General features: G+C 41.5%; 1 protein-coding gene across 1 annotated transcript in view; it reads left to right on the forward strand.

Moving 5' to 3' along the window:
• Positions 1-13,380, forward strand: part of LRRC72 (leucine rich repeat containing 72) — a 28,709-nt gene extending 15,329 nt beyond the window's left edge. Inside the window, exons 5-9 of the mRNA XM_072650829.1 lie at positions 737-847; positions 5,906-5,998; positions 9,423-9,566; positions 10,291-10,318; positions 13,107-13,380. Coding sequence (XP_072506930.1) covers positions 737-847; positions 5,906-5,998; positions 9,423-9,566; positions 10,291-10,318; positions 13,107-13,272 — 542 coding nt within the window. The 3' untranslated portion in view covers positions 13,273-13,380. The remainder of the gene's footprint in view (positions 1-736; positions 848-5,905; positions 5,999-9,422; positions 9,567-10,290; positions 10,319-13,106) is intronic.
• Positions 13,381-14,199: the final 819 nt, after the last annotated feature.

The following is a 14,199-nucleotide window of genomic DNA, read 5'->3' on the forward strand; positions in this document are numbered from 1 at the left end:
CAACTAGTTCAAATTCCCCATTTTAGAGATGAGGAAACTGAAGTCTGGGGTGGAAAGTGGCCTACCCAAAGTTGTATAGCTCATCAGTATTGAAGGCAGGGTATGAACTCACTCCTTTGACTCAAACCACATAATACTTCCCCAGTAAGATTGATTTTATTTCACTTTCCCACATGATCAACTTGTAAAATAGACTTTCTTGATTGATTTGTGATTGAGAGTTTCTTTGAATGCCAGAATAAATTTAAAAATGACATTGGTGATAGATTGGTAGTATGAAAAAAAGAAGAAAAAGCCCATAGATCACATATGAACCTCCCTACATTCCCACCATAAGGGTATTAGGATGATAAAGACAGAGCAAGAAGAGATTACAAAGTCATTGAGTTAAACCTCCTCATTTAACAGAAGAGGAAACTGGGACCCAGAGACATTGAATAACACGTCCAGGGTCATACAGCTTACAAGCACCTATATCAGGATATGAACCCATTTCTTGACAGCTTTACATCCAATGCTCTATTCCTGATCCCATGCCTCACTGAGATCTAGACTGCTTCCTTTGTAGTGTTCCAAGTCCTGCCCACCTGCTATTGAAAATCAAACCCTTTCTCAGTGAGCTTCAAAACACATCATGCTTAAAAAGAATGCCAGTAGTGCACTTGTCTTTGATTTATCATGAGTAGAGAATTGAGAGGAAGCTTCCTCTTCCCCCTCCCCTCCTGTTCTCTTCCAGGCCTTCGACACTTGGTTTCCCTGAATGTCCTCATGCTTCACAACAATCAGCTGAAGAATCTTGACGCTGTCGTGGATGAACTGAAGCTGATGAACAACCTGAAGACACTAAGTATGGCCAATGAAAATGTCCTAAAATAAGCACATAGGGAAAATCCATCCCATGCCTTTTATGGCTGTCTAATTTAACTTACATAGAAATTCCTTGCATGTCATCTAGAATGTGAAAATTAGTCATTAAGTTGTGCTTATTCTTTAAGAAAAATCAATTGTAGGTGTCGTTCATTTGGTACTTCAGGGAATACAGGGATGAATAGGACATGTTTTCTGCCATCCCAGGGCTTATAGTGTAGAGGTGATACAAGGCAAGGAAGAGAACACTTGACACACACACACTCTGCTACAGTTCAGAATCTGATAATATCATAAGGAAACAATGAATAAAACTGCCATGGATATACCAAGGAAGGAAAATGAAATGGTTGAATATGAGCATATTCTGGTGGAGTAGTTCAGAACACTGTGGTATTAGAGAACTTTTAGTTTCTTGAATTGGTTATACTGAATTTAGGTGTCTAGTCTTAATTTCTTATAAAGAACAAAGTTGTGATTAGGCTCTTGAGAGAGAAAATCATGGACACTGGCTAAGACAGTGCTCACCATGCTGTAGAAGGCACAATAAATGTAGATGGGCTAAATTTTCCTTACTGGTTATGTCAGCCAGATAGAAAAGAACTCACATAAGTTGTCATGGGACAAATACTAAAGTTCCTGAGTTGGAACAATCAAAATTTCGCTCCTAACTCCACCATAGTCTATTGTCAGTGCTTCAGTATTTAATTGGGAGGTGTGGCTTTTTCATAGCAATCAAGGAGGCTTTAATGTATTTATTTTTTTGAGTCTTCTTTACTTGGTTAAAAGAATCAAGGACATTACTGCAAAACTATTGATCTCTCTGGCTCATGTATACAGAATGATTAGATGTTTTCACTGAAGGAAGGAGTGTTTGATCATAAATTCTTTTAAGATAGCCAGTCCAGTTCATAGTTCTTCATAAGGGAAGCAAGGAAGAAAAATAATCTCCTTATATATTTTTGCATTGTCTGTGCCATGACATTTATGACTAGATATATTATTGGATTTCATACCTCAAAATTCCTTATGATTTTAACTCCTTATCCAAACCATCAAGAAGTTTGAAACTGATGCTTAATACCTCAGTCTGTGCTCAAACCACAACACCTGTGGATTCATTTAAACTCCAGGCTACATTATTTATTGCCCATCTATAGAATGCATAAGTGGATATTTACTTAGTTCAACCAGTGATTCCAAACATCTACTTTGAAAACAAGAGATAATACTTTTTATGTGAAAAAATAAAGCTATTATACTGATAGCAAAATGGGACCAATGGTTCAGTTTTCTGTTTCTTTTTTGGTAATAGATTTCCACATGTAAGAAATTGTCTTTCCTCAAGCATATGCTTGAAGCTGTTACAGCCAGTTTTGATATATTGTTTGGTAAATGAAAATTGTTCCTATTCTGAATCTCAAATGAGCACGAACAAGACAGCACTGGCGCCAACAAGGTGTGTGCAGTCTTAAGTAGCCTCCAGGGAAGGTGGATTAAATCACATTAACCTATTGAGAGTGAAAGTGTGAGCAATTCTACTTCATCTTTGCTAAAGGAATGTGCCTATACATCATACCAGACTTTCAAAACCTTCAGACACAGGAAACTAATTTCATATCTCGGAAACATAATTTATGGAAATTCACTATCATCAATCCCAAACTCATAAATCCCACACACTGGATGCTTAATAGGTTAGAAGGGGGAAGGTCTTGAAAAATAAAACTCTTCCCCCCTCTGATATTCTTAGTAGAATGGACAACAAGTTGAAGTACAAGGCTAATATGCCAATCAACTGTATTGTCATCTTTTCTTTTTCCAAACCAAAGTAAATCCATTTCATCAGTGCTTGGGCAGATCTACTGCTTAGCCATAGGACCATCCTTCCCATTTGCCTTTATGGTGAGACTATTTGCATAAGTTAGTATGAGCACATCGTGTTGTTACTGAAGAGACTGTTTATTAAGTAGCAATTCTGGGAACTCTGGGCAACTTTTGGCAACCAGATGCTGTTGGGCTTAGTCTGACTTTTGTGGAGTTAGTCATGGCCCTGATTTGGGCAAAACTCACATCATTAAGGTCATGGAAGAAGAAAACCATTGCTAGAAATTTCAATGCACAAGTGTGGACAAGGCAGAGGCTTGATGAGGAAATGAGTTTTTAAAGAGCTTGTACCTGTCCTTCTGAGGTCTTCTTATGAGGCTAACACAATTCCTATTTACAGGCCTGTGGATGGACCAGCCTGGGGTTTCCAGAGTTTACAATAAAGGAGAGAGGAAAGCCAGCTGGATGGGAGGGGGAGGAGGAGGAGGAGGAGGAGGAGGAGGAGGAGGAGGAGGAGGAGGAGGAGGAGGAGGAGGAGGAGGAGGAAAAGACCAGGGCATTTTAGTGATCTGCAAGATCTTGTACACCCCTGCTCCTGTCTGGCTTCTGCTACCCCAGCCTGTTGCATTTTTCATCTCCAGGAAATGGCATCACTCAGATGGCATCACTTTGTACTGTTGGCCCTGACAGCAAAACTCTTTGTGCTGCTGCCACCTGCTGGCTGACCACGGTTTTGTTTTTCCCAAGAATGACCCCTGCAGAAAGCAGTCACCCACACCTTCCTGGGTATGTGCTGAACAGATCTGTGTGGACAGCCACCCAGGGCCACTCAGCGCCATCTGGAGCTTGGGTTTGAGAGGAATCAAAGCCCAGCCACGTTCTGAAAGCAGGAAAACTCGGGTTTGAATGTGACCTCAGATACTCATGAACTGAGTGGCCATTTAGCCTCTCTCTTAGTTTCCTAATCTATAAAATGGGGTACAGGCCTCCTCAGGGATAGTTAGAAATGAGAGAATGGTAATAGCTACCACTGATGTAGTGCTTGGAGATTCACAAACAGCTTTATAAACAGATTATTTAATCTTCACAAGAAACTTGGAAAGTAAATATTACCTCTCCAATAACTCCTTTTTAGAGTGGAGGAAAATGAGGCAGACATAGGCTAAGTGTCCATGGTCACACAGTAAGTGTAGGAGACCAGATGTGAACTCAGGTCTTCCTGACTCCAGAGCCAGGGCTTTATCCACTTAACAACCCACCTGTGTGTAAAGTGCTTTGTAACTTAAAGCCTATAGAAAGCATCTTCCTACTAAGTTTACTATTACTGCTGCTGCTGATACAGCAACTCCCACCACTCTCACTGATACAATCACTATCACTTTTGTCCAGTCATTTATCAATCATTTTTGACTCTTCATGACCCCATTTGAGGTTTTCTGGGCAGAGATATCGGAGTGATTTGCCATTTCTTCTCCAGCTCGTTTTATAGATGAAGAACTATGGAAAACAGGGTTAGGTGACCTGCCCAGGATCATACAACTAGGAAATGTCAGAGACCAGATTTGAACTCATGTTTTCCTGAATCCAATAGGCCCAGTGCTCTAACCATTGTGCGACCAAGCTGCCCTATCACTACCACCACCACCACCACCACCACCACCACCACCACCACCACCACCACCACCACCACTACTACTACTACTACTACTACTACTACTACTACTATTACTACCACTATTCCACTATACCACCCTCCCTCACCATTATCCCCTTGGACATGACTGTTTTACTTTCTATGTTATATCAGATCATCATCACCCTCCAGGGGCATTTAGAAGGGGACTCACCCACTTTGAATGACCCATTATGGTGCTATAGGTCCGGAACCAGAGCACCTGGGTTCAGAGCTTGGCTCTATAACATAGCAGCTGGATGATGATGGGTCAGTCATGAAATCTGGAGCCAAAGGACCTCAGTTTGGATCCTGGGCCTCTCACTTACTGCTGGTGTGAATTCTCCCACCTCTGAGGTCCTAACCAACTCTATCTGTGTGACCAGACAACAGTTAAAGCCAGTGGGAAGAATGGGATAGTTGTCAGTTCAGTTCTGGAAGGTCCCTTGGAGGTCCAAAGAGGAAACTGAACTACAGAGTTTGTGGCCAGTGGCCACATGCTTGGTAACTGATGAGAGAGGTCCCCTTGATACCAACATGCCAGTTTTACAGTTGCCTGTTGGAAATTCAACTTTCAGATGAAAATCCAACAAAGGCATCATGATATTGGCTTCTTAGGCACACTGAGTGCGTGTTAGAGGCAGTCCCCAAGTCCCAGATGGGCGTATCCTCGAGTGCCTTGGCTGGTCCCTGTTTAGACCTAGCAATTAATGCATTTTCCCTTGGAAACAATGTGGAAAGTGGCAGTTAGATGTGGATACTGGGAGTCTGGGGCCTGCCCACTGCTTGCAATGATGTTTCTATGGAAAAGGACTAGAGAGTTCCAAGTTCAGACTTGACTAAAGCTGAAATGCAGACAGACATCTCCCCCAGCTCAAAGGAAGGCGTGCATCTTGGAAATATGGAAGCGCTCTCTCTATGGCAGCTCTTACTGGAAGGGAAGGAGCAGGAGGTCTGGGAGAGCTGCCTCTATACACACTGAAGACTCCCTAACTGGACGTCTGCTTTTTTTAGGTCTAGAGAGAGAAGCAACTCTCATTTTGTAGAGGAGGAAGCTAACTTGGGGGAGGGGGTAAAGTCATATCATAGGAGTATAGATTTAGAACTAAATGGTCACAGAGTTCAACCCTGCCATTTTACAGATGAGGAAACTCAGGAAGAGACACTTTGTGACTTGTCCAGGGTCACACAGTTGGTAGGTATTGGAGGTCTTTGAACTCGGCTCTTTCCAGAGGATTAGCATTCCACCAAGCTGATGACTCCCTGGTTACCAACAGTGTATGATAATAATAATTAACAATAACTATAATAATATTTCTATAGTTCTTTGAGGTTACAAAGAGCTCACATTCATTATGTCAAGTGATCCTCACAACAATTTTGGGAAGGGGATACTGTTACCCTCCTTTTACAGACAAGGAACCTAGGACCAGGAGAGGTGAAGGGACCTACTCAAGGTCACACTGTTAGTAAATGTTGTAGGCAGGCTTTGCCACGTATCAAACTTCCTGTGTTTGCTCTGGACTCTATCTTTTGCAGACCTGTACCGGAACCCTTTGTCCCAGGATACAAAGCACTATCGCCTGTACACAGTCTATCATCTTCCATCCCTGTGGCTACTTGACAGGAGAGGTAAGGACTGGGTTAGATTCCAAAGGATTCTTGAAGGGAGACCTTAGCAGTTTAAAGTAATAGCAAGCCATCATAGAGCACTTTGTACATGCGATTTCACTTATTCCTCCCAAGGATCCTGGAAGGGAGATGCTATTATTATACCCATTTTACAGTTAAAGGAACTGAAGCTGGTTGAGGTTCAGTGATGTGCTCAGGATCTCACATGGGAACTCAGGTCTTCCTGACTCCAAGTCCACCTTTCTGTGCCCTGTGATGCTTCCTAGCTGCCAAAAAAAAAAAAAAAAAAGAGAATACTTTGTGATTCTGATGCCTCAAAGTTCCTGGACATGACCGGAGGTGGGGGTGGAGGGGTCTCCAAGGCTATGCTGAAAGAGGACCAGCTCTGGTGAGTTCTTCCAGAGAGTCAGTGTGTGTCATCTATTATGCCCCATATTGGTACTCTACAAATATACCTCATTTGGTTCTCACATATCCCAGGGAGGTTTCATTGTTGTAGGGTCCTTTAGGTCATGTCCAACTCTCCGTGTCCCCATTGGGGTCTTCTTGGCAGAGATACTGGAGTTGTTTGCCATTTCCTTCTCCAACTCATCTTACAGGTGAGGAAATGGAGGCACACAGGATTAAGTGACTTGCCCAAGGCCACACAGTTAGTGTCTGAGGCCAGATTTGAACTCAGGAAGACTAGTCCTAGCACTATGTTCACTTCACCACCCAGCTGCCCTCTTGAGAAGTAGGGGCTATTATTGTTCTTATTTTACAGAAGAGAAAATTGAAGCAGGCAGAGGTGAAGTGATTTGCCTAAGAGACACACAGCTAGTGAGTGTCTGAGGTGCAATTGACAGTACACTGGACTTTAAGTCAGTAAGCCCTGGGTTCAAACCCTGCCTCTGATTATCACCTGTGTGAACTTGAGTAAGTGACTTCCCTTATAATACCTAGTGATAAAATGCTAGCCTTGGTGAGAAAGTGAGATAGCTGGTAGTCTGACCCTTGATACTCAGAATTAGAATGAAATGAAACCCTCATGCTCCATGTTGTGAGTAGCCAAAGGAAGGAAACCCAGCAAGAATCCAGCAGTGGTCCAAGTAGAGATGGCTCCCCACCACCACTACCCCAGTCTCCCAAAAGGATTGCCTGTGGTGAGCGAGATGTCTTTGGTGAACAGTGAGTCATTTGCTAAGTCTGAAGGCCACTGATAGAGCACTGCATTTGGAGTCTGGTAGACCTCAGTTTAAATCCTACCCCAGACCCTTATCAGCTATATATCCCTAGGCAAGTTACCATCTCTGAACCTCAGTTTCCTCATTTGTAAATTGGGAATATTAACAGCACGTATCTCACAGGACTGTTATGTGTGTATATATGTGTGTGTGTGTGTGTGTGTGTGTGTGTGTGTGTGCGTGTAGTGCTTTGCAAACCTTAAACCTTATAGGTGTTAATTCTTAAACCTTACAGGTGTTAGAAATGAACCTTGTCATCATTATTGTATGCCCTAAGACCTAGGCAATCACGAATCCCTGAAGAGCAGGAATCTTAGCTTCTGGCCAACAAAGTTTCAGGGAGAGGCTCCCTTCCTTTCTGGTGGGGAGGGAAAACCAGCCTCATCTGCCTACCTGTGCAGTTTCTCCACCCAATAAGTTGGGGATCTCTCCCTGCTCAAAAATTATGATCCCATAACTTGATGGGCTTTGATAAGGAAAAGAGGGTGGGGAGTGGGAATGAACGGAGGAGACAGCTAGAGAGTGCAAACACAATTTGTTTAAGCCGCGGGAAAGGTCAGTCACTGCTCATTAGTGCGCTGCTTGGTGACTTGTGGTATTTGTACAGGATTTTACTCCTCCCTCTAGTGGCTTGCTGCATGTGTAAATCAATCCCTTAATTAATCAACGAACATTTATTAGATGCCTACAACATGTCTGACACACCATGCTAGGTCGTGGGGACACACAATCCCTACTCACAAGAAGCTCGTGAACCAACAAATAAGTGAATGAATGAAACGAATGGTAAATAAATGGATGAATAAAGAAACCAAATATACCTTAGGTAGAAATTCACACCGCAGCTAGGGGCGCTGCAGTGGATAAAGCACGAGCCTGGAGTCAGAAAGACTCATCTTTGTGAGTTCATATCTGGCCTCAGACTCTTACTAGCCATGTGACTCTGGCCAAGTCATTTAACCCTGTTTGCCTCAGTTTCCTCATCTGTAAAATAAGCTGGAGGAAGAAATGGCAAGCTATAGCAGTATCTCGGGCAATAAAACCCCCAAATGGGTCACAAAGAGTAGAACTGGACAACAAGAAATTCTAGACCCTTCGAATTATAGTCTATTCAAATAGAAAGGGACCTTAGAGCTTATATAAGTCAAAGCTTTCATGCACAGATATAAGAATTTAAGAAAATTCTAAACTTTAGAGAAAAATGCATACCACAAAGGGAAAAATCCCCCCTCCTCATCTAATAACGTGGCCATTTCTTTCCTTTGTTCATACGGAGAACCCTGGCCATGAATGTTATTGTCATGCTTCCATTTTTACCTCCTCTAATACATACAAGGATCCCCCAGAGAAGAATTGTTTTAAAACAATTGCTTTTCTTTCTTTCTTTTTCTTTTTCTTTGCCTCAAATCACTTGATTTGAAAAGCTGGTGATGCTGGAATTGTTTGCTACGTTTATTCAAAATTCTCAAGTACTTTAAAATTTGCTTCATTGATTTTTTTTAATCCTAAATTTTATCTAAACTTTATGGGGAGTTTCACATTTTAAAAAATGGAATAAGAATGGAAGAGGATGAAATTATTTTTGCTCAAATGCAGCCTGATCAGCACCTTCTAACCAGTGGACATATTATTGCACTGGTGTTTAATGCCAGTGAGGTGAAAGCAAGAGATTTGTAAATTGAGTTCCATTCATGATTTCTAAATATATATGTATACATATACATGTAGGTACATATATACATGTACATACACATAAATTTAAACTTACATGTATGTAAATATTTGTACATATACATATATGCATATGAATAAAAATCGCTATTTTGCTGATGTATACATGCATATATATCTCACATCTCCATAGCACTTCAATGTTTGCAAAGCATCTATATCAATTCCTTTGATCCTTTCAATGGCACTGTGAGCTGGGTGTTATTACCTCCATTTTAATAATGAGGAACTGACAGAGGGCAAGTGACTTACTCAGGGTTACACAGCTAGATGGTGTCTCAGGCTGGATTAGAACTCAGGTCATCTTGATTCCATATCTAATGTTCTCTCTATGTATGTACTGACCCACCTCACTGCCTCAGTTACTGAAATTCAGTTGGAAAATGGATTTTTTTGTCAAGTTAAAAATGCAAATGTGGATTGGGTCCTTCAGTTGGAGATAATTTTTAAATTTTTTTTCTATTTCTTAGAAATTACAGTACTAGAAAGAAGAGTAGCCATGCATATGTTTAACCATGAAAGGTCTCGGATTCTTCAGGAGATAGCATTTGGAAGGAAAGCGGATAAGACATCTTGTGTGGTACCCTGCAAGACCAAGCCAACGGTGGCCTCAGGTACCTGGGGGCAGGGGGCAGGTGGAGGTCCTGGAGCACTTCAGTAAAAGCCTTTCCATACCTCTTTGCCCGAAGAGGTGTTGCTGCAAAGGGGAAATGACTCTGTTTTCTTCATCTTTGCTTGTTTGGTGTAACAGCAGTAGATTGCCACTCTATCCCACAAGCATTTATCAAGTGCCTGGAAAGGGACAATGGGGCCAGGCATTTCAGAGTCAACCATAGCGGAAAGTTGAACTACTTCTGAATAGAGGAAGAGTGAAACCAGAACAGAAGACACTTTCTGAGAAAGCAGGTGGTGGAAAGATTGGAGGCTGGGGTGAGGATGAGAAGGGATTGCTAAATCCATTGAGGGATGAGGCTCAGAGAGAACAGCTGGGCAGTTGGTTATGGTCAGATTGAGGAATTTCTGAGTTGTAAGAGTACAAATACTTTTGAGTGATGACATCAGGGGCATGAGCATCCAGATCAGCATATATGAATGTAAGCTTCTCACCACCCCCAGCACGGTGCTTGGCATAGGCAGGGCTTAACCAATGCTTTTTCATTCATTCGTTCTTTTGAAGTCCTCTATGTAAAGGACAGTGTTTTCGAGTAAAGAGGAATGCAAACTCCTCAGCAAAGAAGAGAAGTCTATTTACTAGTGTTTTTTAGATGCAGGATAGATGTTTTTAAATGTGGCACAGATGTTTGGAAAAGACTAATTTAAAATCTCTTGTCATTTTAGAAACAGTATGGTCTACATACCTTGAAAAGTAAGTACTGCCTTCACTTCCATGCTTAGTGGGTTTGGTGGGTTTCTAGAGATGCTTTACTAATATTTCTCTGGTTTGTAGCATTTGGAAATATTTTTCAGGTCTTTCTGGATAATTTGTGCTTCTTACTCAAGAGATTACTTGTTCACTTATCAATTTTTGTCAAATTCTTATAGATTTTAAATGTCAAAATTGCATGTATGTATGCTAGAGATGTTATTTTATCAGTTAACTCCCTCTATTATCCCAGAGCCACATCTGTTCTAAAACTTAGAGTCTTAGAGAGGTGACTGGGCCTCCCCCCCACTCCCCAGTAGGGAAGTGACTTACTCGAAGTGACTCAATCCCCAGTCTCCCTGATGATAGTTATCAGTTCATTATGCCACATCAACTCAAGTTTTCACTGCATAAAATGTACCAACTTTCTTGTTTTGTCCAGTCTTCTCTTTGTTCAAGACACACCAATTGTCCTTATCTCTATGATTCACTTATTTTTCTTCTCATTTTAAAAATGATTTTTAAATATTTAGGGTATTAATCTGCTTGAAATTTATAATGGTGTATGGTATAGGATGAAGATCTAATCCCATTTTCTAATATACTGCTAAGTAGTTTTTCCAGAGTTTCAATTGAACAAGTTTTTTTATGGTGTTTTTAAAATCTTGCAACAAATATTGATCTATAATATCCTTTTGATTCTAATCTAGATTATCTATGCTGTTACACTGACTAAATTTTATATTGCATATTCAGTACCATATAGTTGTGACCATAACTACTTTTATAGTATAATGTGGTCTAGGACAATAGTGTCAAACGCAAGTAGAGATAAGGGCATTTGAAACACATATAAGATCCTTTCTCACCACATACTTATTTATAAAGCTACATATTAGCATCATCTGTGGTCTACTGTATTTTTATTAATCTTGTTTTATTAATCCCATTTACATTTTAATCTGGCTTGGACAAGTGTGGACAGGAGTGGGCCACAGTATTTTTTACACTTCTGGTGCAGAATAATGCAATTTCCAGTTCATCTTCCTTCCTACCTAATTCCCCTTGATATTTATGGCATTTGTTTTTCAATATAAATTTTATTATCCCCTTTTTTTAGTTTTGCAAAGATACCATTAAAATTTAATTCATATATTATTAAACCTAGCAGTTATTTTAGATTTCATTCCCATTTTTACTAGGTGGGCATCACCTAATCATGGCCACTGTGTTTCTCTCCAATTTTTATTTTTTCCCTTCATTCCAATTCAGTTCTTTGATGGTTGTATTTTTGTAGGTGTTGCGTAGGTCTGGGTTTGTAAATGCCCAAATATTTGAGCTATTTCTGAAAGTATTTTTTATAATTGAAATTATAGACACATGACCTTAACTAGGCAGAAGAAAAGAAAGCAAAAACAAACCTGTTGTGTTTTTCTGGGTTAATGTCTTTATTGAGACTTGAAAATTTTTAGGGTTTTAATGCAATTATTAGAATTTTAAATGAGAGGAATATTCATGTCACTTAAAAAAAATAACTCGTCTTCCTGACTCCAAATCCAGTTCCCTATCCATTCTGTCACCTTAGTGAGAGGCTATAAAGCCAGCTTTGAAGTCGTATGGAACATGACTACAGGCATCCTGGGGATTCTCCCCAGCTGGCAGCTCTGGAGTCCACTCAGAGTCCTTGCCTGCCTCCCTCTGGTTGTAAGGTGGGACCAGGCACCTGGGTGAGTTCTGCCAATCTGGTCCCACCTTCTGGTTTCAGCAATAAACTGAGTTTCCCAGAGGCTCCAGGTCAGAGCCCTGGGTCATAGACTTAGCTTGTAGGCGCATTTCTGCACACAGACCCAGGTCTGTGAATCTGGTCCAGGTTTTCTCCAGATGTTAGAGCTGGAAGCAGTCTTCAAGACTACCTGGGTGGTCCAAACCCTTCAGGTTTCATCTTGTCAATGTCATAACCAGTAAGTGGCAGAGCCATGGCTGTCCCCTTGTCTTAATGGAGTTTTCATTATCCTGTTTGTATTAAAGCTCAGATAAATGCAATTAGACATGCAAACATTGATTTTAAATATGAATCAAGCATAATAAAGAGGAGCAATGTGGTCTGATGGAGAGAGCTCAAGATTTTGAATCAGAAGACCGTGGTTCACATCTCAACTTGGGCACTTACTACCATGTGATCCTGGCCATTTCTCCTTACTTCCTTGTGCCTCAATTTCTGTAAAATGAGGGGCTTTGATGGACTTCTAGCTTTAAGTTTTTGATCCTATGATTTTAAACAGGAAACTAAGGATCACAAAGTGAGGCAGAAAGAGCCTTGGCTTTGGAGGGATCTGGGTTCAAATCTCAGCTGTGATCTTCACGCCATCAATTTCATCCCTGTGAGATGCGGTTCTTATCAGTAAAATGGGAGGCTTGGGCAAGGTGACCTCTACAGTCCCTTACAGTTCCAAATCTATGAATTCTGAAAGCATAAACTTTTAACAACTGAACTCCAAATATGGCCCAATCGAATTGCAAAATTTAGAATAAACAAGGTATATGATTAGAATAAAAATGAGTAAGAGCCACATCAAAGTCACTTGGTCATTATCTCAAGGGTCCAGAAAAAATGGGAAAATATCCCTCAAATAGGAGGTGCTCGAAGATAAGCACTGGCACCTACTGGGCTCTTAATGTCAGATGAATAAATTTCTAATTTTCATTAGGAGAATGTTTATTTGGAGCAGATTGCTGGTGAATTTTTCTTCCTAACAACCCTAATTTTTTTTTCCTTTATTTTCCTCTTAAGGAACTTGTTTCATAACAAAGAAGATGCTGTTTTTGTAAGGTCAATGAAGAGGTCTGTGAACCAGTTTCGCTTTGTGGATTGGGACACCATCCCCACCAGAGTTGAGCGGCACAGTGAGAGCAAAGCTGAGAGACCTGCTGAGTGGGTGACCGTCAGGATCAGATAACGACTGGGCACTTTCCCCAGAGCTTTGGGGTGGGGAGGTGCTTCTGTCCAGCTTCTCCTGGAGAATGGTTTTTAGAAATTACATTTAATTCACATTGGATGCAGATGATCAGAGTGTATGTTGTATGCAGATTCCTGTCTGGGACACTGAGGGAAGTGGGTATGATCCAAAGGCAGACAGTCCTTGCCCCGTCCCAAAGAGCCTACAATCTCTAATTCTTAATCTATGTTTCTGTGACACTGGGGTTTCAACATGGTTGAGATTAAAGGCTAAGGAAAGAAATGTGGCCCTGGAGGAGGTGAGAATTGTTGTCCAAGGTAAGGAAGCCAGCCAAAGACTCTCCAGGAGTGAGAAAGGTACCATCTCTGGTTCTGTTGCAGGGAGCATTTGCCTAGGTCAGGGTCAGGGTCAGATAGGAAGGGTCCCAGGCATTGCTGGTTATAGGACTTCAGGCTAATAGATATGGAGATGGAAGGTACCTTAGCAGTCAATCAATCCAATCTCCACATTTTACAGATGGGGAAACTGAACCTCTGGCAAGAATCAATCACAGAGCTAGTGTCAGAGGTGGGATTTGGCCCTACGTCTTTCTGATGGCACGTCCGGTGCTCTATCCACTCCATCACCTTGCTGCCTCAAGGCTCACAGCCTGCAGTCAGGTGAGGGGTCTCATTCCAGCAGATCACTTGGGAGGAGACTCAGTGGAGGGGCAGCATTTAAGCGCATGGAAACGCCATTTGGAAAGCAAGCCCGTTTTATTAGTAGTGTGGTCAGGGCTCCCATCAGCTGCCTCCCACAAGTCAGCACGTGTTCTCTTACATTCAGAGCCCGTGGCTCTCTTCCAAAGGAGAGTCTGAACTTGGATTTAGGGGGCTGGTCAGAGCCCTCAACGTGCATCCCCCAGAGCCCAGAGATACAAGGCTAAGG

Source organism: Notamacropus eugenii, chromosome 3 (assembly GCF_028372415.1).
Source record: "Notamacropus eugenii isolate mMacEug1 chromosome 3, mMacEug1.pri_v2, whole genome shotgun sequence".
NCBI classification, from domain to species: Eukaryota; Metazoa; Chordata; class Mammalia; order Diprotodontia; family Macropodidae; genus Notamacropus; species Notamacropus eugenii.